The sequence below is a fragment of the Erinaceus europaeus genome, chromosome 4, assembly GCF_950295315.1.
Source record: "Erinaceus europaeus chromosome 4, mEriEur2.1, whole genome shotgun sequence".
Taxonomy (NCBI): domain Eukaryota; kingdom Metazoa; phylum Chordata; class Mammalia; order Eulipotyphla; family Erinaceidae; genus Erinaceus; species Erinaceus europaeus.
Window position 1 is genome coordinate 105,842,510 of NC_080165.1, and position 25,512 is coordinate 105,868,021.

Here is a 25,512-nt window from a genome sequence, read left to right on the forward strand (position 1 = left end):
GTGGAGAGGAAGTATTAGGGAGGTACTCACTGCAAAATCTAGTATACTTCTGCTTTCTTACTTTGGTGCCATACTCCAAACTCAGTCAATTTCTGCTTTGCGTTTCTACTTCTTTTTTTTTTTTTTTACATGCATAACATTCCCCAGATTCCCATTTAGCAATACAACCCCCACTATTTCATTCATCATTTTTCATGGACCTGTATTCTCCCCACCCACCCACCCACCCCAGAGTCTTTTACTTTGGTGTAATACTCCAATTCCATTTCAGGTTCGACTTGTGTTTTCTTTTCTAATCTTGTTTTTCAACTTCGGCCTGAGAGTGAGATCATCCCCTATTCATCCTTCTGTTTCTGACTTATTTCACTCAACATGATTTTTTCAAGGTCCATCCAAGATCGGCTGAAAACGGTGAAGTCACCATTTTTTACAGCTGAGTAGTATTCCATTGTGTATATATACCACAACTTGCTCAGCCACTCATCTGTTGTTGGACACCTGGGTTGCTTCCAGGTTTTGGCTATTACAAATTGTGCTGCCAAGAACATATGTGTACACAGATCTTTTTGGATGGATGTGTTGGGTTCCTTAGGATATATCCCCAGGAGGGGAATTGCAGGGGCATAGGGTAAGTCCATTTCTAGCCTTCTGAGAGTTCTCCAGACTGTTCTCCACAGAGGTTGGACCAATTGACATTCCCACCAGCAGTGCAGGAGGGTTCCTTTGACCCCACATCCTCTCCAGCATTTGCTGCTGTTACCTTTTCTGATGTGTGACATTCTCACAGGAGTGAAGTGATATCTCATTGTTGTCTTTATTTGCATTTCTCTGACAATCAGAGACTTGGAGCATTTTTTCATGTGTTTCTCGGCCTTTTGGATCTCTTCTGTGGTAAATATTCTGTCCAATTCCTCCCCCCATTTTTGGATGGGGTTATTTGTTGTCTTGTTGTTGAGTCTGGTAAGCTCTTTATATATGTTGGTTATTAAACTCTTATCTGATGTATGGCATGTAAAGATCTTCTCCCATTCTGTGAGGGGTCTCTTGATTTGGGTAGTGGTTTCTTTTGCTGTGAAGAAGCTTTTTAATTTGATGTAGTCCCATAGGTTTCTACTTGCCTTAGTCTTCCTTGTAATTGGATTCGTTTAATTGAAAATGTCTTTAAAATTTATGTGGAAAAAAGTTCTGCCAGTATTTTCCTCTAAGTATCTGATAGTTTGTGGTCTAACATCCAAGTCCTTGATCCACTTGGAATTTACTTTTGTATTTGGTGAAATACAGTGATTCAGCTTCATTCTTCTGCATGTTTCAACCCATTGTTTCCAACACCATTTGTTGAAGAGACTCTGCTTTCCCCATGTAATAGTCTGGGCCCCTTTGTCAAAGATTAGATGTCCATAGGTGTGGGGCCTCATTTCTGGGCTCTCAATTCTATTCCACTGGTCAGTGTGTCTGTTCATGTTCCAGTACCAAGCAGTTTTGATGACAATGGCCCTATAATATAGTTTGAGATCTGGCAGTGTGATGCCTCCGGTTCTGTTCTTTTTTCTCAAGATTGTTTTGGCAATTCTAGGTCTTTTCTGGTTCCAGATAAACATTTGTAGCATTTGTTCTATTCTCCTAAAAAATGTGGTTGGGATCTTGATGGGGATAGCATTAAATTTGTAGATGGCTCTGGGTAATATATTCATTTTGATGATGTTAATTCTTCCAACCCATGAGCATGGAATATCTTTCCACTTCTTTGTGTCTTTTTTAATTTCTTTGAGTAGTGACTCATAATTTTCAGTATACAAGTCTTTCACTTCTTTGGTTAAGTTTACTCCTAGATATTTTATTGTTTTTGTTGCTATAGAAAAAGGAACTGATTTCTGGATTTCAATTTCTTCTAACTTAGTGTTTGCATAGAGGAATGCCACTGACTTTTGAATGTTAATTTTATAGCCTGACACATTACTGTATTGCCTGATGATTTCCAAAAGCTTCTTGCTAGATTCCTTAGGTTTTTCCATGTATACTATCATGTCATCTGCAAATAAGGAGAGTTTGACTTCTTCTCTTCCAATCTGTATGCCTTTAATTCCTTGCTCCTGCCTGATTGCTATGGCAAGAACTTCCAACACTATGTTGAATAGTAATGGTGATAGTGGGCAGCCCTGTCTAGTACCTGATGTGAGGGGAAATGCTTCCAGTTTTTCACCATTGAGTATGATGTTGGCTGTAGGTTTGCTATATATAGACTCCACTATCTTCAGGAATTTTCCATCTATTCCTATTTTTTGTAGTGTTTTGATCATAAAGGGATGTTGTATTTTGTCAAAGGCTTTCTCTGCATCTATTGATATGACCATGTGGTTTTTGGTCTTGCTTTTGTTGATGTGGTGGATCACATTGATTGATTTACGTATATTAAACCAACCTTGCATGCCTGGGATAAACCCCACTTGGTCATGATGAACAATCTTTTTGATATACTGCTGTATCCGGTTGGCTAGAATTTTGTTCAATATTTTCACATCTATGTTCATCAGAGATATTGGTCTGTAGTTTTCTTTTTTGGTTGTGTCCCTGTCTGCTTTTGGTATCAGGGTGATGTTGGCTTCATAGAAGCTGGCAGGGAGTATTCCAGTGTCTTCAATCTTCTGGAAGACTTTTAAAAGTAGAGGTATTAGTTCTTCTTTGAAAGTTTTGTAGAATTCATTTGTAAAACCATCTGGTCCAGGACTTTTATTTTTGGGAAGATTTTTGATAACTTTCAATTTCATTAGCTGTGATGGGCCTGTTCATGTTATCCACTTCCTCTTTACTTAGTTTTGGAAGTTGGTAGGTATCTAGGAAATCATTCATTTCTTCCAGGTTCTCTAACTTGGTGGCATATAGTTGTTCATAGAAGCCTCGCATGATATGTTGAATTTCTGCAATGTCTGTTGTGATATCTCCTCTTTCATTTACTATCCGATTTATTTGGGTCTTCTCCCTTTTTTGTTTTGTGAGTCTGGCTAAAGGTTTGTCGATTTTGTTTACTCTTTCGAAGAACCAACATTTACTTTCATTGATCTTTTGTATGGTTTTCCTATTCTCAATGTTATTTATTTCTGCCCTAACTTTAGTAATTTCTGTCCTTCTGGTTGCTTTAGGGTTCCTTTGTTGTTCTTCTTCTAGGTCTTTAAGATGTGCAATCAGGCTGTTTATTTGTGCCTTTTCTTGTTTCCTAATGTGTGCTTGTATAGCTATGAACTTCCCTCTTAGGACTGCTTTAGCTGTGTCCCAAATATTTTGATAGCTTGTGTCTTCATTTTCATTGAACTCTCGAAACATTTTGATTTCTTCCTTGATTTCCTCTTTGACCCAGAAGTTGTTAAGAAGTGTACTGTTGAGCTTCCACATTTTGGCACTGTTACTAATCTTTTGTTGATTGTTAAGTGTTAGTTTAATTCCACTGTGGTCTGAGAAGATGCTTGGGATGATTTCAGTGCTCTTGAATAGGCTGATGCTGTCTTTGTGGCCTAACATATGGTCTATCCTTGAGAATGATCCATGTGGATTTGAGTAAAATGTGTATTCCAGTTTCTTGGGATGAATGACTCTGAAAATGTCCAATAGTTCTAGTTTATCTATCTCTTCATTTAGCTCTCTTATGTCTTTACTGATTTTCTGCCTGGATGATCTGTCAAGTTGAGATAGTGGGGTGTTGAAGTCCCCTACTATGATTGTGTTACTGTTAATATATTGCTGTAGCTCTTTCAGTAGAAGTTTGATGTATTTAGATGGCTTCTCATTGGGTGCATAGATATTAATAATTGTTAAGTCCTCTTGATTGACTGATCCTCTGAGCATTAAGTAGTGTCCATTCCTATCTTTTTTAATCTTATGTATTTTAAAGTCTATCATGTCAGATATGAGAATAGCTGTTCCTGCCCTTTTTTGTGGGCCATTGGCTTGAATGATAGTTTTCCATACTTTCACTTTAAGTCTGTGTTTGTCTTGTTGCATTAGGTGAGTTTCCTGTAGACAACATATTGTTGGGTTGTGTTTTCTGATCCATCTTCCTACTCTGTGTCTTTTAATAGGTGAATTCAGGCCATTCACATTTATTGATATCAAAGATTGAAGATATTTTAACGCCATTCTTGTAGAGTTTTAGAGTGTTTTGATATATGTTCTATTTGTGGTGGTCTGTTTGTTTATAGGAGACCTTTCAGAACTTCTTTCAAGGCAGGCTTGGTGATGGTTGCTTCCTTCAACTGTTGCTTGTCTGAGAAGGTTTTGATGCTTCCATCTAGTCTGAATGACAATCTAGCAGGATATAGTATTCTTGGCTGAAAGCCTTTCTCATTGAGCACTCGATAGATATCTTGCCATTCTCTTCTGGCCTGTAGTGTTTGTATGGAGAAGTCCGCTGCTAATCTTATGGGTTTTCCTTTGTAGGTGACTCTTTGTTTTTCTCTTGCAGCCTTGAGGATCCTTTCTTTATCCTTATTCCTTTCCAATCTAAGTATGACATGTCTTGGTGTCTTTAGGTCTGGGTTAATTCTGTTTGGGACCCTCTGGGCTTCTTGAATCTTTATGTCTTTGGTGTTGTCTAGACTAGAGAAATTTTCAGCTATTATGGCCTGGAGAACGCTTTCTTCCTCCCCTTCTCTTTCTTCCTCTGGTAAGCCAATAATGCGTATATTGTTTCTTTTGAAGTCATCCCATAGGACTCTGTTGTTGTTTTCAGCATCTCTTAATCTCTTTTTGAGATCTGTTACTTCTTCTTTAGTTGTCTCTAATTCATCTTCACTCTTGCTAATTCTGTCTTCACCCTCATTGATTCTATTCTCTCTGCCCTCTACTGCTTTCTGGAGTTCATCTATTTTGTTGCCCTGCTCTGATACTGTTTTAGCTTGTTCAGCTAGTTGCCTTCTTAGCTCAGCAATTTCAGCTTTCAGCTCTCTAATAACCATGAGATTATTAGAATTTTCTTCCATATTCTCATTTGTTGTTCCTGCAGTTCTGATTACAATTTTTTCAAATTCTTTACTCACTCCTGTTATTATTTCCTTAGCTAATGTTTGGATGTTGAACTCGTTGTTTTGTGCTTCGCCCTCTGGAGGACTTTTAACTGGACTCTTGTCCTGGTTCGAATCTCCATTATTTTTTCTTGTTGTTTTAACCATTTTATATAAGTTAAGAGGTTTTTCAATCCCTGAGTTGGAGTTCAGTGGTGTAAAAACCTTTTTTTTTTCCCCTGTAGGCTATGGTAGCCTGAGGGCTTTTAAACTATCAATAGGCTTCTTGGCTTAATCAATGACTCCTGACCAAGAGATAAAGCAGGGTGTGGCAGAGATAATCCAGTGGTTATGCAAAGAGACTTTCACAGCCCTTCAGCTATGCCACCGAGGTATAGGTCTTCTCCTGAGTTTCCCGGTTAGATCTCTGTGCCCTGGTGTCCCTCCCTGTTGCTGCTCCAGATTCTGAGGGTAGTAGCAATGGAGACTCAGAGTTGTACTTGGTGAGTCTCTGGGGAGTCCTTTCCTCCCTTCAGCTGTCCCCTTGTTGGTGGAGCAGACTGGAGGTGGTGTCTCCACTGACAAACTGTCGAACTGTTAGCAGTCACTTAATCTCTCCTTAGGCCCCTTTCTCCTGTCTGTCACCAGCCACGCGTGTTTGTACTCACGGGTGATTTACTGGGTTTCTGTGGTCATTCTAGTCCTGTCTTGTTTCGGTCCGGGTGGTCTCCTTTGGTATTCTTAGTTGATCCGGGAGAGGAGAGGAGAGGAGAGGAGAGGAGAGAAAGCGATCTGCTGCTCGTAGCTCCGCCTCCGGAAGTTCGTCTTTCCCCGGGAGTTCACATTCTAAGAAAGTTGCATTATCTAATTCTACAAGGGCATTATAAAAATATATCAATATAATGGACACAATTTATATATACTTTCTTTTGAGAGAGAAATTAAAATGCGGAGGGGCTGGGCAGTAGTGCAGTGAGGTAAGCATGCATGGCGCAAAACTCAAGGACAGGTGTTAGGATCTGGGTTTGAGTCCCCAGCTTCCCACCTGTAGCGGGGTGGGCGTGGGGTCACTTCGTGAGCAGTGAAGCAGGTCTGCAGGTGTATTTCTCTCCTCCTCTCTGTCTTCCCCTCCTCTCTCAATTTCTCTCTGTCCTACCCATCAACAACAATTGTAACAGCAATAACAATAACAACCACAACAAGGGCAACAAAATGGGAAAAATAGCCTTCAGGAGCAGTGGATTTGTAGTGCAGGCACTGAGCCCCAGCAATAACCCTTGGAGGCAAAAAAAAAAAAAAGACAAAAAGTAAATCCTTCCAAATGGATTCAGATAATGATTAATCAGGAAGAATTTGCTGAAAGTTCATATTTGTTTCTTTAGTAGTGGGATGGAATAAAAAGAAAAGCTGTCATTCTTACATTGACATGGTGTTTATTTTCATTCCACTGAATTTGGGTTATGACTACCATAAAATTTACTAAAAGTGACATTATACTAATTTCATATCTAGTCTTCAAAAGAGTTTGCCATATCTTTTTCATTTAAAAATATTTATTTTTACTGAGAGATATAAAGAGAAACGATAGAACAGAGAGAGCAGAGCACTGCACAGCTCTTACTTATTTTCACTTTTGTTGCCATTGTTGTTTTTTATTGTTCTAGTTGTTGTTGTTATTGATGTCGTCATTGTTAGATCGGACAAAGAGAAATGTCGAGAGGAGGGGAAGACAGAATGATAGACAACTGCAGATCTGCTTCACCTCCGTGAAGTGACTCATGGGGGCTCAAACCGGGATCCTTATGCGGGTCCATGTGCTTTGCACCATGTGTGCTTAACCCGCTGCACTGCCGACTGACTCGTAGCTCTAACTTACTGTAGTATTGTTGTATTGAACCTGGCTCCTAGAAGCCTCAGGCATGAGGTTACTATGCTACCTCTCTCTCTTTAAAAATATTTTTATGTATTTACTATTGAATCGAGATAAAGAGAAATTGAGAGAGGTGAGGGAGGTAGAGAGGGAGAGAGACAGAAAGACACATGCAGCCCTGCTTCACTACTTGTGAAATTTCCCCCCTGCAGGTAGGAATCAGGGACTTGAACCTGGGTTCTTCCGCATTGTTTTTTTTAAATTCTTAAATTTTTTATTAGCAGTTCAATATTGATGTAGAAAATTATATATCAACATGGGTATAATTCCACACTATTCCCACCACCAGAGTTCTGAATCCCAATTCCCTTCATTGCAAACCAGGTTGCAGATACAGGTTACTGTCATCTCTACAACTTTCTGTCTACATTTGTGCATAATTGCCCCCTTTTCTTCCAGGTCCAATCCTCTCTGCCCCTCCAAGCCACTCATGACCCTATTACTACATCCAAATACCTCTCTCCTTTTCATCCCGATCTCTCAGGACCTGATGGAGTTGGAGTTCAGAGCCCTCTTATCCTCTTCCTCTTATCACTTCTCTCCCACTGGAAGTCTGGGTCAAAATAGTTTTTGGGGTCAAAAGGTAGGAGTTCTGGCTTCTGTAATTGTTTCTGTGTTGGAATTGGGTATTGGCAGGTTGATCTATACCTCCAGCCTGTTTCTGTCTTTCCCTAGTGGGGTAGGGGTCTGGAGAGGTGTGGTTCCAGGACACATGGATAGGGTTGTCTGCCCAGAGAAGTCAGGGTGGAATAATGGTTGTGTTTGCAACTTGGTGTTTGGAAGGTGGCAGGACATAAAGTGAGACAAAGTGGTTAGTGAACAGGACCCAAAAAGTAGGAACAGAGCAGATGAGATTAGGGATCTTAGGGTGGAAGAAAGCTAGGAAGTCCATTCTAGGCATGTTTCTAGGGGCCCTTGACTATGGTAGTTTTTGCTTGAATTTGATAGCTAGCATGAAGTTGGATAAGACCACTGTCTGGTAAAATGGTGTCAGAGTAGAGAAAAGGATTAGAGAGTTGGACTAGGGCAGAAAGTAGCTTCCAATCTTGAAAAAATACTGTGTATAGAATTAACTATCTCCCTCCTGATCCAGGGTATATATATATTTATTTAGCACAAGAGCCTGTATAACCTCTGGGTCCCTGTTGGTCTAAGCTCATAGCTCATGGTCACATCTGGTAACATTGCAGGCTGCACTCATTTCATGGCTAGTCTTCTTCTGACTGGCAGGGCAGGATACCCCTATCTCCCATCAGAGATTGGGGCAGTCCCTATCATTGCTGCTTTATGAGGAGGGCAAGGCCCTGGCAGGGCCCGCAAGAGGGCTTATGATGATGTTCCTGATGGAAGTGACCAGTAGTGGTAGAGAAAGAAATCCATTAGAGGTCTAAACACATCATATTTGTGTGGGAGTCCAAGGGTTCCCTTACTAGGGCCCCAGATGGTGAGGTGGTGTGATACTGACCAAAAGCCTGTCTCTTGCCCTTATCCAATTCTTGTAGTCCTCTCTTTATCTGATTCCCTTAGACTTTTTCCCAGTTGTTTAAGCATTGAGTGTCATTTGTTCAGTCCAACCAGTATTAGTTTTTTAGGCTCTGTCTTCTTTGGGCCTTTCTATTAGATTGCTAAGCTAATTTGATCTAAGTCTAATTGATTAGAGAACTTATGATGCTTTCTTTAGGTACTACAACTAGGATTCCAGGTTTATTAGGTCTAAGTTTAATCATCAAGGACTATTGAATACTATTACTTTATATATAGTTATATATAAAGTAAGTTATATAATTGCCCCCAGATTATGGCTGCATGTATACCTGTACCCAGTACCCTAAATGCTGCCTCATACCTAGTATCTGTAACTTTGTTAGACGGTATGCCATCTAAAGTAGATGTGGGTAGTCCCATGTTTAGGAAAGATCTCACCAGGTTTGAAGAGTTGTTAGGTTGACATGTCAGGCTCTGTATCTCTGGTTGCAGTCCACCATAAGTATTCAGTAGTGGCATAATGAGGGATGGCAGCAGTAGTAGTGATTTGGTTGAGGTCACCATAGGTGGTATGGCAGTAAGGAATCAGAGAGAAGAAATATTGACAAGTATGGGAATAGCTTTAGAAGTTCCAGGACTAGGGGAAATTTGGATCTTAAAGAGACTGCAAGGAGATTCTTGTAGTCTTAGAAAGAGTTTAGAATAGCAGTTAGTTGGGGGCTTGTTTTCTATGCTAATCCAGTGGTTAGCATCTATAGTAATTACTAGACCTCATTTTGTTTTGTGTTCTTTAGTGGTATCTGAACATCTTTGTATTTCAGTTCCTGACAGGGCCAAATGGTCTTGATCTGTGTGGCCCAAAGTTGTTGTTTACTTCTTCTTCTTCTTCTAGTGTTTGCCCTTCTTCCGTAGCCAGTTAACAGCGTCAGGTTGAGCCTGATGTAAAGTTTCGAGACCTCCTTTGAATCTGGAGAGGTGGTTCAAAAAGCTATATATGCACATACATTTTTTTAGAGCTCCTTGAACACTTTAAGTTCAGTTTCAGAGTTTGATCATCTTACAAATCTGAGGAATTGATTACTTAAGCTAAAGCAAACGTTTGTACTTAGAGCTATGGGCGAGGCAGTTAAGAGAGCTTGAAGTCTTAGATCTGTTTCGCTCTCTGACATGTCACATTAATAGCAAATGCAAATAGATTAAAAAGAGACAGTCTTTACAGACAAGGAGACTTTTTGTCATCATTTGCTCTGGGATGAATTTTTCAGAAAAAAGAAAGAAATAAGCGGGCAGACACACACACTCTGCAGTGGGGGCTGGGCTGTAGCCTGGGGTCATGCACATGGGCAAAAACAGTGTACTATCCAAATGAGCTATTTTTATTGGCCCATGGAGACTGTTTTATTTTTATTATTGATTTTTACAAGATTATAAGATTACTAAGCATTATCACCACTTATGTCTTTTTAAATAGTAAGTACTACTCAATGAAGTATATATTTCATCACTTCTGTATCCAGTCATCTGCTGATGGGTGTTAAAGTTGCTTCCATATTGTGACTGTTGTGAGTAATGCAGCTATGAACATGTGGGTGCATATGTCCAGACAAGCAGACTGTTCAGGAGATTGTTAGGATAGTACTGACCAGCCAGGATGAAGTTCTAGTTGGAGAGTGAAAAAATGCATTAGAAAGATAAGAAATGATGATACACAGTGGTTGATTAGTTAATGGGGAATTGAATAGGGGTGGAAAAAGGAGCCAAAGTGAATTATATTAAACAAGGGACCACAGGAGGCGAAGACATGTTTTATGGAAACTACATATGTAGTTAGAACTGTTGAGTTGCTTTGGGGAAAACTTGGCAATATATACAGAGAGTAGTGTCTGCAACTAAAAGGAGAAACCAGAGTCAGAAATGTTGACAGAGAAAGTTAAATCAGGTACTTAAAACAGGTAATAGTTGAAACGAGTTGAAATAATGACTGTGCATGAGGTTGCCCAGAAGGAGAAGAGAACACATTTGAGGGCAGGTTTTTTTTTTTTTTTTTCTTTTGTGTTTTTTCTTCCAGGTTTATTGCTGGGGCTCAGTGCCTGCACTAAGAATCCACTGCTCCTGGAAGCCATTTGTCCCATTTTGTTGCCCTTATTGTTGCCCTTGTTGCTGTTGTATAGGACAGAGAGAAATTGAGAGGGAAGGGGAAGACAGAGGAAGAGGGAGACCGTCACCTCCCGTGAAGTGACTCCCTGCAAGTTTGGAGCCGGGGGCTCGAACCAGGATCCTAAGGCCAGTCCTTGCACTTTGCACCATGTGCACATAACCCACTGTGCCCCAGAACCTTGGGCAGAGCTATATTATTATTATTATTATTTTTAAATTAGTGATTGACAGTGATTGGGGTACAGTCCCATTCAGTTGCCACCACCAGACTTCCTATCCCCTCCCCTCCATTGGAAGTGTCCCTATTCTTTTTTTTTAAATATTTATTCCCTTTTGTTGCTCTTGTTGTTTTATTGTTTTAGTTATTATTATTGTTGTTCTTGATGTTGTCATTGTTGGGTAGGACAGAGAAAAATGGAGAGAGGAGGAGAAGACAGAGGGGGAGAGAAAGACACCTGTAGACGTGCTTCACTGCTTGTGAAGCGACTCCCCTGCAGGTGGGAAAGAAGTGTCCCTATTCTTTATCCCTCTGGGAGTATGGACCAAAGATCTTTATGAGGTGCAGAAGGTGGAAGGTCTGGCTTCTGTAATTGCTTCTCCATTGGACATGAGCATTGGCAAGTCGATCCATACCCATACTAGCCCATTACTATCTTTTCTTAGTGGGGTAGGGCTCTTGAGAGGTGGGGTTCTAGGACACATTGGTGAGGTCATCGAGGGCAGAGCTTTAAGGTGCATATTGGTGTTTCAAAGGTAGGCAGAGGATAAAGAGCTAGTCAGATTAATGAGAAAATTTGGAAAGATCGGAGAAACAGAAATATGAGACCTGAGACCCAAGTAAGTGTTCCAAGATAAAAGGAAACAGCACTGCCAAATGCAGTAGAAGTAAAGAGAATCCATTGAATTTGACAATGTAAATTACTCTGACATTGGAGATGATAGTGGGGTTCCTGGAGTTTCATTTTAAATTAACACACTGTTTATGCTCTTTATCTTTACACCACCCAACTCCTCCAAACAATTTAACCTATAATAAATTACCCTGATGATAGTTATAGTATGTGTGCATTAACAGTTTATGGTTTGGAAAGCAGATGAGGTCACCACTGGAAATCAGAGGAGCCAGAGATGTATATCTTGCTATAACTAGAAAAAGTACTCAGGTACTGTGTTAAAACTTTTTTCTTTTTTTTTTACTTTCAACTTGATTATGTTTACTCATGCAAGTTTTCTTTTAAATTTTAAATTGGAATCTTAATCATTAAGTTTTATAATGTTTAGGGCACTATGTTAGGGGACAAAATAGCAATACATGTAGAGAAGGAAGATGCCAGTGTATACAAATTGAGTGTAATTTGAAAATAAAGTTTATTAACATGAAGAAAAGACTTTTTTTCACCTATTTGTTTTATATTGTGTTTAGTTACAGTATGCATAATTTCAAGATTATGAACACTTTCTGAATGTGTACAAACTGTCTTAATGAATTTTACTTGTGATTAGGTTGACTTGTGGATTCAACAGACTTATTGCATACTTGACTTGTATTAGGCACTGCTCTAGGTTTTAGGGCTAGGACATTCCTCTTCCTTTAAGTACATGGTTAAAAAGTTTCCTGGTTTCGCTAGCAGGATGTGACCAAACTTCCCTGGACAGACAACCCCACCAATGTGCCTTGGAGCTCCGCGTCCCCAGAGCCCTTCCCCGCTAGGTAAAGAGAGAGAGAGGCTGGGAGTATGGATCAATGTGTTAACGCCCATGTTCAGCGGGGAAGCAGTTTACATCCCACAATGATCTTGGGTCCATACTCCCAGAGGGTTAAAGAATAGGAAAGCAATCAAGGGAGGGGAGGGGATACGGAGGTCTGGTGGTGGGAATTGTGTGAAGTTGTACCCTTTTGTCCTATAGTTTTGTCAGTGTTTACTTTTTATAAATAAAAAAAAAATTACCTGGTTTCATAAGAGTGACACATGAGGGGGTTGAGTGGTAGTGCAGCATGTTAAGCGCACAATGGCACAATGGCGCAAGGACTGGCGGAAGGATCCCGGTTCGAGCCCCGGGCTCCCCACCTACGCAGGGTCGCTTCACGAGTGGTGAAGCAGGTCTGCAGGTGTCTTATCTTTTTCTCCCCCCTCTCTGTCTCCCCTCCTTTCTCGATTTCTCTCTGTCCTATCCAACAACAGCAGCAGCAATGACAACAACAATAATGACAACAACAAGGGTAACAACAAGGGCAACAAAGCGGGGGGGGGGGGAGGAATGGCCTCCAGGAGCAGTGGATTCGTAGTGCTGGCACCAAGCCCCAGCAATAACCTTGGAGACAAAAAAAAAAAAATGACATGAATTGGACAGAGGGATTTAAATCTTGTGACTTACGGTTGTGGCTATTAAATTGTGTTTGAAAGAATGAGGATAGGTAGTTAACCAGTTGGAGGTGAAGAAGAAGGCCATGGAAGCAAGAAAGAACATGGCATTTCAGGAAATTGCAGGTACTTGATTATGGTTACCACATGGAGAAGGAGGCTGGTTTAGAAGTAATCTGCCTGTAGTGAGGGTCTAAACTGTGAAAAATCTTGGGCCTGGGTGGTGGCGGTCTTGGTTGTGTGCACATGTTACAGTACACAAAGACCCGGGCTAAAGCCTCCAGTCCCCACCTGCAAGAGGAAAGCTTTGAGACTGTTGAAGGAGGGCTGCAGGTCTCTCTCTGTCTCTCTCCCTATTTTCCCCCTCCCTCTTGATTTCTGGCTGTCTGTATCTAATAAATAAAGATAATTAAAATAAAAAAGAAGTCTTGGAAGTATTGTCAAATAATTTTAAAACAACATTTATTTTGTATACACTTACCCCCTCATGCACACATACAGGAGCCTCACTGTGGTACCATATGCTGGGAAATGAACTCAAGACCTCATGTGTGAGAGTCCAGTGCTCTAGCCACTATGCTATCATTTGGGGTGTGGTCCTTAAGTTTTTTTAATTTTGTTTCAGTATCCCATTAGATTAAAAAAATATCAATGAGGGGGGTGTGAGATATAGTATAGTGGTTATGCAGAGAGACTGTCAAATATGAGGCTTCAAAGTCCTGAGTTCAATTCCCCACACCACCATAAGTCAGAACTGAGCAGTACTTTGGTGGGAAACAAGAAAAACAATGAGGACTCTGGGTAGCTCTTATATAGGCTATATCTATTACTATTTTCCATATTAGAAATTAAGATGTGAAATTTTAAAACAAGAATAAGCAAGGTCACATACTATTAGGTGTCACTGGCATAATATGTCATGTAATAACATTTAGGAAACTCTGAAAAATAATACCATAGTATTATAGTTTTGTTCTCATAGAGCTCTTGAAAAGATCTTGATGATCTCTGGGGGTTTCTGTGCCCCGACCAGCAGGGCGGTGAACAGGGACTAGGAACCCAATGAAACCTGAAATGGAGGAACATGAGACACGAAGAATGACAGCAAGTCAAGTTTCTGATCAAGCTGTAAATTTTATTGTGAACACAGGCATTATAAGGCTTTGGGGAAGGAGGGGGAAAGTGCTGGAGGAGGAGGAGGGGGAGCAATCTTCAAAGGGGGAATGTTCCTTGCAACATACAATAGATGAAATCACGTTTGCTACCACAACTATGTGTTGTGTCACTGTTTCTGGTAAATGGTCTACCTGAGGGGAAAATGGCCTGCCCAGGGGAAATGAAACTTGTCTCGAGGGCTTCCATAGTTTCAAAGCTTATCATCTATCAAGCAGAGAAATGGCTCCTGGCATTTCTGACCTAATTGGAGAAAGAATTGTATTAGAATCACTCTGTTCAAAATTGTCTAAAACCTACAAAAAGAAACAATAAACTGTGACTCAGTATGCACCTATTATATATATATATGCACACTTGAAACAAGAGCTTTAGGAAATATAGCTGTATTCATTCTCTCTTGTATAAAATGTTTCCTCAGGATTAAAGTATACTTCACTTGGTAGAATGCATGCATTGTTATGTGGGATGCCCTGGGTTCAAGGCCTGACACCTTGTAAAAGTACAGTGGATAACACCAGGGAACTCTATGGACATTTTAGTGCTGTGGTGTCTCTTCTCTCTTTTTTTTTAAAAAAGTATTAAGTATTGAGTCAAAGAGGCTGCTCAGAGATCCTGGGTTCATTCCTGGGAGCTATTAAAAAAATTATCTCATAGTTTTTCTTTTTTCTCCCCATAACCCCCATTATTACTGGGGCTCAATGTGCCAGCACTATGAATCTATTGCTTCTGGTTGTCATTTTTCCATTTATTTATTTATTTTTATGAAGACAGAAATTGAGAGGGGGGATGCATAGAGAAAGGAAAGAGGTAAATGCAGACCTACTTCATTATTCATGAAGCTTCCCCCTGCAGGCCTTGAACCTTGGCCTTTGTGTGTAGTAAATGTGTGCTCAACTGGGCACACCACCATGCACCCCCTTAACTCACAGTTTTTATGAAGAGTATAGTTAGGTGATTCTGGCTCGGTATTTCATGAGGTTGCAGCCAAGATGTCAGTTGAGTGTGCAGTCATCTAAAAGCTTGACGGGTTGAAGCATTCTTTTCCATGTTATCTCACAGGACTGCTGGGATGGGGCAGGGGGACCTCACTTCTTCACTGTGTGACTTTATTGGTAGCTTAATATCTTTGACATGACTGCTAGATTCCTGTCAGAGCAGGAGATCAAGAAAATGATGAAGACAGAAGCCCCTAGGTCTTTTATGGATAAATCTTGAAAGTGATACATAATCACATGCAAATAAGTCTGACATTTATTCAAAATGAGAGTAATTTTGCTTCCCCCTTTGAAGGGAAGAGTATCAAAGAGACACCATAATATACTACAAATTCTTATTATCCTTATAAGTGAGTCATTCCTAGCATGTCAGGAATGCAAGCCCCCTAACAACGCTTAGCCTGGTCTATTTCTCACAGTTTGCTTGAAGCAAACCACCTAGAGGGATGAGGTAATGCCTCCCATTGGAGAAGAGCAGGCTTGCTTTCTTTCTGTTTACTATAGATACTGGATTTCCTGGCGCAAATTGCAAGGACTGGCGTAAGGATCTCGGTTCAAGCCCCCGGCTCCCCACCTGCAGGGGAATTGCTTCACAGGTGTGAAGCAGGTCTGCAGGTCTCTATCTTTCTCTCCCCCTCTCTGTCTTCCCCTCCTCTCTCCATTTCTCACTGTCCTATCCAGCAACAACGATGACATCAATAACAATAATAAAAAAACAAGGGCAACAACAGGGAAAATAAATACGTAAATAAAAAAAAAGATACTGGATTTCCTAAACACAGTGCTCCTTAGCTGTGATGCAGACCCACTACTAGGTCTCTGTTTCTCCGTGATGGAGGATGTGAGGTGCATGAGCTTGCTGTGGCTGCTTAAAAGAGTATCACAGACCTGATGTGATTTAAATGACAGGATTAATGCTCTCAGTTCTTGAGACTGGAAGTCCAGCATCAGGGTCTCAGTAGGGGTGGTTTCAGGCCTCTCCTGGCTGTGCAAGGACTACCCCAGGTGTCTTTACATGACCTTCTCTCTGTGGGTTTGCCTTCTGTTCTCTCTCTCTCTCTTTTTTTACATATTTATTTTTCCTCTTGTTGCCCTTGTTTTTTTAATTGTTGTTGTAGTTATTGATGTCATTGTTAGATAGGACAGAAAGAAATGGAGAGAGGAGGGGAAGACAGGGGGGAGAGAAAGATAGACACCTGCATACCTGCTTCACCACCTGTGAAGTGACTCCCTTGCAGGTGGGGAGCCGGGGGCTCAAACTGGGATCCTTACACGGGTCCTTGCACTTCGTGCCATGTGCGCTTAACCCACTGCGCTACCGCCCGACTCCCTTCTATTCTGTTTAAGGTACTAGTCACACTAGCTTAGAGTCCTCCCCAGTGACTTTATTTTACATGATTTGCTTTTTTAAAAAATTATTTTGATTTTTATTTATTTTTATTACTGGATAGAGACGGGGTGGGGGAGATAGAGAGTGAGAGAGACTGATTTATTTTGGATAGAAATAGAAATTGAGAGGGAAGGGGGAGGTGGAGAGGGAGACAGACAGATATACTTGCAGACCTGCTTCACCACTTGTGAAGACTCCCCCCTTCCCTCCACAGGAGGGGAGTTGGTATTTGAACCCAGAAACTTGCTCATTGTAACTAACATGAGCACACTACCAGATGACTCACCTCCTGCTCCCCTGAAACTTTATTTTAACCTTAGTTACCTTTTCAATAACATTTCCTCCAAATAAACTCATCCTGAGGTATTTTAGGGCTTCAACATGTGAACTTTTATTTGAGGGATGGAGGGTGGGGAAATCATAATTCAGCCATAACATGAAATCACTACTCAAAGGGAAAGACAGATGAAGGATATTTGAAATTACCACCACAACAGATATGGGATAGGGGGGCTAACAAAATATTGGATAGGGAACTAATGGATGTGTAGGACTCTGGGAACAACATTATGGCCTCAGACCAAATGATTTCTCTACCAGCAGTGAGGATGCTCATTATATTTTCTCTTTCTTTATTTCTTAAGTTCCACATGTGAGTGAAGTTACCCTTCTTCTGGCCTACCTCACTTAATGTGATTCCTTCAACTTCTATCCAAGATATAACAGAAAAGCAAATTTCATCATTTCTTAGAGCTGAGTAGTATTCGTGTGTGTGTGTGTGTGTGTATTACAAATTTCTTAACCATTCATCAGTTGTTGGATGTTTGGGTTGTTTCCACACTTTGGCTGCTGCCTATGTAATATGTAATAATGTAGAACCTTGGGTCTTGTACTAGTGTAGCATATACTCTACTACTAAGTCACACACCCAGTCCCTCCTTGCTAATCTTTATGACCTTCCTTCCTTCCTCTCTTTTTTTCTTCCTTCCTTCCTTTCTTTCTTTCTCCTTCCCTCCTTCCTTTTAAAAAAAATTTATATATTCCCTTTTGTTGTCCTTGTTTTATTGTTGTAGTTATTGTTGTTTTGCTGTCACCATTGTTGGATAGGACAGAGAGAAATGGAGAGAGGAGGGGAAGATAGAGAGGGGGAGAGAAAGATAGACACCTGCAGACCTGCTTCACCACTTGTAAAGCAACTTCCCTGTAGGTGGGGAGCCAGGGACTCCAACTGGTATCCTTAGGTCGATCCTTGCGCTTTGCGCTATGTGCGCTTAACCTGCTGTACTACTGCCTGACTCCCCTTCCTTCCTTTCTTTCATGATTTAATATTGATTTTCAGAATTACAAGATAACAGGTACAAATCCACCAGCAGAGTTCTGAATAATTATTCTCTCTTTAGTGGGATTTAGTAGTTCTCTTAAGGTTGCAGATATGGGTTAACTATGGTTTCTACTACTATCTGTCTATATTTGTATATATTTGCTCATTTCTTTTTCTCTGGTCCCATCTTCTCTTCCTTTCCAAGTCGCATACACACTTATTACTATATCCGAATGTCCCTCCCTTTATCGTCTTCTCTCTCTGGGTCCTGATGGAGTTGGAGTTCAGAGACCTCTGGTCACCTTTCCCTATTATTTCTCCCCCACTGGAGTATGGATCAGAATTCTTTTTGTGGTTCAGAAGGCGGGAGTTCTGGCTTCTGTAATTGCTTCTCCACTGAACATGGACTGTTCGCAGGTTGATCCATACCCCCAGCTGCCTGTATCTGTCTTTCCATAGTGGGATGGGGCTCTGGAGAGATGAGGTTCCAGGACACATTGATGAAGTCGTCTGCTCAAGGAAGTCAGGATGATAGCGTCTGCAACTTTGTGGCTGAAAGATGGCAAGATATAAAGCAGGAAAAATGATTAATGAACAGAAACCCAAAAGTAGAAACAGCGGATAAGCATATCTCCTGCTTTTTTTCATTTGCCTAAGTATGATTTCAGTTTTGAAATGTGAGGCATATTAAATATTATCTGAAATAAATTATGCTATAATCAGATTTTGAGTGCATGACTAAATAGATAATAGAAAATGAGGTCTTTCTTCAAGAGGGGATAATTAATAGTTTCTGAGAGGGGAAATGTTTATAACTGGAGGATTATGATCTTTTCATTACAGACATATAAGAAATTTCTTCACAACTGGACAACTGAAGACCTGTTATTTTGGATTTGCCTTAAGCAGACTTAATAGCCATAGGAAACCTCACAGAGTTCTGGATTTTGCTTTCTGCTTTATATTTTTCCTGGAACCTTAGTTCATCTTGCAACCATGTATGGGAGTGCTCGCTCTGTTGGGAAGGTAGAACCCAGCAGCCAGAGCCCTGGGCGGTCTCCCAGGCTTCCCCGTTCTCCTCGCTTGGGACATCGTCGAACCAATAGTACAGGAGGGAGTTCTGGAAGCTCTGTTGCAGGTGGCAGTGGGAAGACCCTTTCAATGGAGAACATCCAGTCCTTAAATGCTGCCTATGCCACTTCTGGCCCCATGTACCTAAGTGACCATGAAAATGTGGGTGCAGAAGCACCCAAGAGCACCATGACCCTGGGCCGTTCTGGAGGACGTCTGCCTTACGGTGTTCGGATGACTGCTATGGGCAGTAGCCCGAATATAGCTAGCAGTGGAGTAGCTAGTGACACCATAGCTTTTGGAGAACATCACCTCCCTCCTGTGAGTATGGCCTCCACTGTACCTCACTCTCTTCGTCAGGCAAGAGATAATACAATCATGGATCTTCAGACGCAGCTAAAGGAAGTGCTACGGGAAAATGATCTCTTACGGAAGGACGTAGAAGTCAAGGAGAGCAAATTGAGCTCTTCAATGAATAGCATCAAGACCTTCTGGAGCCCGGAGCTCAAGAAAGAACGAGCCCTGAGGAAAGATGAAGCTTCCAAAATCACTATTTGGAAAGAGCAGTATAGAGTTGTGCAGGAGGAGAACCAGGTTAGTTTTATGTTTTTATCTTTATTGACTGAATTTGTGTATATAAATGACATGAGCCTTCTTTTCCCCTTAGGTTTTTTTCCTTCTCGGTTTACTTAGATTCCTTTTTCCTAATTATTTTAGTGTTTTCTTTTTTTGCTTCCAGGGTTATTGCTGTAGCTTGGTGCCAGCACAACAAATCCACTGCTCCTGATGGCCATTTTTTCTATTTTTATTACACAGGACAGAGAAAAGAGGGGAGATAGAGGAGATTGAGAGAGGAAGGGAGATAGAGTGGGAGAGAGACAGACATCTGTAGACCTGCTTCACTGCTTATGAAGCTCCCCCCCCCGCCCCCCCCCCCCGCAAGTGGAGGACCAGGGACTTGAACCTGGATCCTTGTTTGGGTCCTTGTGCTTAATATTATGTGTGTTTGACCTGATTCATCACTGCCTGGCTCCCATTATTTTAGTATTTTCTATCCTTTATTTCTCTCCCTTCCCCAGGTTTGAGCCTGTACATTCATTCTTTTCTAGTTGTTTCTGTTTGGTCACCTTTCTTACTTCTTTTCCTCTTTTCTTTCAATATGTATTATTATTTTTAATGGAATCAGGGCCTTACACATGCACAATTTTACCACCTTGGTTTGCTTTTTCATTCTGATAGATACACGGGGAGGGGAGAGGGAAAGACACTACAGTGATGGAGCTTCCTCCAGTGCCATAACCCCGCCTATGTGGTGTGGGTGTTCAAACCTGAGTCACAGATGTGACAAGCCATGTGTTCTACCTGGTAAGCTCTTTTACAAGCCCCCTTTTTTTCAATTATTGTGAGAAATTAAGAATAAAGTTTTGCCATATGCACTAAGTGGCATAGAGTGGTGTGGTTTTGATTAGTGGTAGAGTTACATGCAGAGGCTGGCACTGCATTTGCTTGAGTGCTGCCCTCAATAAATCTTTTTTTTTAAACATTGATTCTGGAAATTGTTAAGACAATCAAACTTAAGTGTGAAGCATAACATTAAGATCATATGAATGTCAAAAGTGTCAAAATTATTGATGTCTAGCTATGAGGTACTTAAAATGTTTCTTATTTATTGAAATGAAGTTTCATTATACTGTTATGTAGGTTTCAGGTATGCATCATTAAAGGTTAGCTAATGAATATACTAAGTAAAAACTCAATATATAGTTTCCCACTTTTGCCTGAATGAGGTATTTTTTATATGTACAAAGACACTTAAACATTAATATATCATATTATTTAGAGAAAGAGAAAGAGAAGAAGATACCACAGCACATCTCCACAGCTCTTGAAGCTTTCTCTGTGTAGCTGCTCCCATGTGGACTGAAGGTTTTTTTTTTTTTTTTTATTTAAGAAAGGATAAATTAACAAAACCATAGGGTAGGAGGGGTACAACTCCACACAATTCCCACCACCCAATCTCCATATCCCACCTCCTCCCCTGATAGCGTTCCCATTCTCCATCCCTCTGGGAGCATGGACCCAGGGTCATTATGGGTTACAGAAGGGAGAAGGTCTGGCTTCTGTAATTGCTTCCCCGCTGAACATGGGCGTTGACTGGTCGGTTCATACTCCTAGTCTGCCTCTCTCTTTCCCTAGTAGGGTGTGTGTCTGGGGAAGCTGAGCTCCAGGACACATTGGTGGGGTCTTCAATCCAGGGAAGCCTGGCCAGCATCCTGATGGCATCTGGAACCTGGTGACTGAAAAGAGAGTTAACATACGAAGCCAAACAAATTGTTGAGCAATCATGGACCCAAACCTTGGAATAATGGAGAGGAAGTGTTAGGGGGGTACTCACTGCAAACTCTAGTGTACTTCTGCTTTCAGGTATATATTTTGCAGTAGTTTATAGATATGTGCGAACATATGCTCTCTCTCACAGAAACTGGTATATATCTAGGTTTTGGGACTTTGTTAGAAAGTGAACCACCTGAGATGAAATTAGAGTATACTATGAAAGGAAAGGTCTTACCTGAGTAATGAAGCTGAAGGGTTGTCATTCCACACGTGAAGTCTCTGGACACAGTCTGAAGTGAAGCATTTTGAGGTAGCAATCGTTGCGTTGGTTAGGTTGTGATCAGCGGATGAAATATTATTTGATATGGATTGGGAGAGGCATACGGGAAAGTGGGCCCTATCCAAGGGTTCCAGGACTGGGGGAAGTAGGGGCTCTATAGTGGAGATGTGAGGTTCCTGCTGTCTTAGGGTTCAAAAAGACAATTGATAGTTAATGTTATCATCACATTATTTGGTAATTGGGTTAACTTTGAAAAGTCCTTTTGTTATGGTTTGCTATACAGTACCCAGTATCTTATATAGATATAAGCTGTATATAGCTGTGCTATTGGATGCTTCTGATCTACTTGGTCTAGGCTTTTGAGAGAGTCCACATATCAAATACACAGCCTATATATTAAAAGATTCAGTTTGTGTTTTGAAAAACTTTTGAGACATACAATTGATTTTCCCCCTCATATTAATTAACTAGTGATTTATATGTCTACATTTTGCTAGGAGTGTACATAAACACCATTCCCACCACCAAAAGACTGTGACCCATTCCTCCCACCCACTCCCACCCCCCACTGGCCCAGGAAGCTGCATGTCTACCCCTCACCACAGGGTTTTTACTTTGGTGCCCTACTTACAATTTGGTCAGGTCCTGCTTTTAGTTTCCCTTTCAGATCTTCTTAGTCAACTTCTGTTGATGAGTTTTTAAAAAAATGTTTATTTATTCCCTTTTGTTGCCCTTGTTTTATTGTTGTAGTTATTATTGTTATTGATGTTGTTATTGTTGTTGGATAGGACAGAGAGAAATCGAGAAAGGAGGGAAAGACAGAGAGAGGGAGAGAAAGATAAGACATCTGCAGACCTGCTTCACCACCTGTGAAGCGACCCCCCCCCCCCCGCAGGTGGGGAGCCAGAAGCTCGAACTGGGATCCTTACGCTGGTCCTTGCTCTTTGTGCCACCTGTGCTTAACCCACTGCTCTACCGCCCAACTCCCTAAAATTTTTATTTCTAAAAAGGAAATACAAAAACCATAGGATAAGAGGGGTACAGCTCCACACAATTCCCATTACCAAAACTCCGCCTCCCCTTCCCTCCCCTGATAGCTTTCCTGTTCTTTATCCCTCTGGGAGTATGGACCCAGGGTCATTATGGGGTGCAGAAAGTGGAAGGTTTGGCTTCTGTAATTGCTTCCCCAATGAACATGGGCGTTGGCAGGTCGATCCATATTCCCAGCCTGTCTCTCTCTTTCCCTAGTGGGGAAGGGCTCTGGAGAAGCAGGGTCTAGGACATATTGGTGGGGTCATCTGCCCAGGGAATTCTGGTTGGCATGTTAACATCTGGAACCTGGTGGCTGAAAAAAAGTGTTAACATATAAAGACAAATTGTTGACTAATCATGAACCTAAAGGCTGGAAAAGTTCATATGAAGAGTAGGGGTGTCTCTGTTTTGTAGATAGTAGTCCTACTTTAGTTGTATTCCAAAGAGCCCATGAGTATACTAGTTTTTTTTTTTTTTCTCCCCTGAGCCTGAAATCTGATATGCAGGTGGATCTAAGTTATTGTCTGGGGAGATGATGTCATGGCTGAATAAAGGACCAGAAAGCTGGATCAGGGAAGAAAGTAGCTCCTAAATATGGGAAAGGTGTATAAATATTGTTGACTGTAAACCCCATCAATTTGATCTGATCTGGGGCTCATATTCAGCTTAGGAGCCTATGTGACCTCTGCATCTCTCTAGATCTGAGCTTACATTCTGTGGTTATGAGTAGGAACGTTCCAAGCTGCCCCAATATCAGGACCCATCTTCCTCAGGTGGAACATAGAGTATATTGTCTATCCTCCCTTCAGAGGACGGAACATTCTCTACTGCCGTCGATCCACATTGAGGGTAAGTTTCTATGGGGGTCCACAAAGGGGGGGTCTGTTTTGTTGTTCCTGATAGAGATGACCAGTAACAATGGAGAGAGGGATCTATTCAAGATCTAGGCCCATCATGTCTGTTTGGGAATCTCAGGACTCCCCAAATGGGACCCCAGCTGATGGGGTGGCCTGATAGTGACCAAAGAGTTATCATTAAAATATGCCAGTCTCTTGTCCTGACTTTGATAAGGTGGACTGAGGGTTCTAACCTGGGTTCCTGTGCATGGTAAAATGTGCACTCTGTGTCCTGGTGCCTGAGATCAAACTTTTTATTATATATGTAGTACAGAAACTATGTGTGAATGATGATTTCCCTTAAAATGTTCTGCTTCTCAAGAATTGATTGACAATAATGTGTATGTATCTAATCTAAAATGGTTTTGGTAGAAGTTTAATTGGGGTTACAGAGTTTATTACTGAATCAGCTGCTACCTTCCAAATTCTTTCTGCTGCTGCTGCAGGTATTACTCTTACCAAACAACTTGGACAAGTCTGTATTTTTCAGTTTATTTTATTTATTTATTTTCATGAGAGAGAAGAGGGTTGGATAGTAGAGGCCAGAGCCTACTCTAGTGCACACTGTGCTGGGGGTTGAACTCTGGGGCCTTACACATGTAAGTAAGTCCTGTGTTTTACCTGCTGATCACCTCCACAGCCATGAGATGTTTATTTTTATGATAGAAAAAAATCATATTGGTATGTTTCTTTATTTTCAGATAATCCAGGTAGTTGGTTATCCTTATACTTTAGAAGTCATATGCATAAAAAGCAGGCAGTACCCTGTGCTCACTATACTACATTCAGAGGCAGATATTTGAATTTTCTTAAAGAACTGTAGTTGAGGATTCAGCATTTCAGTCCATGGAAGTGAAATAATCCATAGGACTACTATGCCAAAAAAACACAACCATATGCTGTGAGGAAGGATGAATACTGCCTTATCTAGATTCCGCCCCTTGCCCTAATTAGACACCAGTGCCGGTGTCCAATCATTCTGCACCCACTATAATTACCACACAATTCTAAAATTGTATAACTTTGGTCCAAAAAGCAAAGGGTGCAATTTTAAAGTAAAGTGAAACACTGCAGTGAGATATAGAGGATGCTAATTAATAGATATAACTGAGGATGCTAATTAATAGATTATAGTGAGACAGCATTGGACCCTAATTAAACTCTGCATTTATTATACCCTACATAGCCCTCAAAGGTCAGACACTTTCCACTTTAGAAAGATTGGTTTAATAGGATATACAGTAATTAAGCAAATTTCTCTATTTCAGTTTGAGACTGGGGATTCAGATGCATTCTAAATGTTGATTGGTCCACAGAGATTTCAGTCTAGAGATTTCAGTCTAGAATGTTAAAACACATTTGCTGAGACTAATATATGTATGCTTCATTATTATGAAATCCTTTTAGAAGATTGTTTTAAAAATAATTGCTTTTGTCCTCATACTACTTTTGTCACTAATATATATATTTAAATTGAGGATAAGGAAGCTTTTAGTGTTTGTTTGATGAATAAAGATTCATCTGTGAGCTTGGTTGAATTGCAAAACTAAGGCTTTGGATAGTGTATATTTTTATATGATTCCAACTGAAATAAAATAGTTTTATTTTTTTATTATGTCTTGTAATATTTCTGTATGTTGAATAGAACTGAAAATGTAATTTTTTTTTTTTTTTTGATCAGAAGAGAAAACACAAGTAGAACCTGAATTGGAATTGGCATTTTGCACCAAAGTAAAAGACTCTGGGGTGGGGGTGGGGTGGGGGAGAATACAGGTCCAAAAAGGATGACAGAGGACCTAGTGGGGGTTGTATTCTTATATGGAAAACTGGGAAATGTTATGTATGTACAAACTATTGTATTTACTGTTGAATGTAAGACATTAATTTCCCAATAAAGAAATTAAAAAATAAAAAAAGAAAGTGTAATTTTTTTTAAATGAATTTATTTTATGAGAGAGAAAAAGAGGAAAGAGAGAGACCAGGGCAGCTCTGGCATTTGTGGTAGTGGGGCTTGAAGCCATGGAATTCCTGTGTTCTTCCTTCTCAACTTCCAGCCTGACCACTGATTTTGGATTTTTCTTTCAATTATTT

General features: G+C 40.7%; 1 protein-coding gene across 9 annotated transcripts in view; it reads left to right on the forward strand.

Annotated features, from left to right (window-relative positions):
* Positions 1-25,512, forward strand: part of ERC1 (ELKS/RAB6-interacting/CAST family member 1) — a 450,240-nt gene that overhangs the window by 40,977 nt on the left and 383,751 nt on the right. For 7 of the 9 annotated variants that reach the window (XM_060190339.1, XM_060190341.1, XM_060190340.1 and 4 more), the window contains exon 2: positions 18,652-19,473. The exons of 1 other annotated variant lie outside the window; for it this stretch is intronic. In XM_060190339.1, the coding sequence (XP_060046322.1) occupies positions 18,805-19,473 (669 nt within the window). In that variant the 5' untranslated portion in view covers positions 18,652-18,804. Of the gene's footprint in view, positions 1-18,651; positions 19,474-25,512 lie in introns of those variants that run through there. One more of the 9 variants, XM_060190347.1, reaches the window with a different exon arrangement.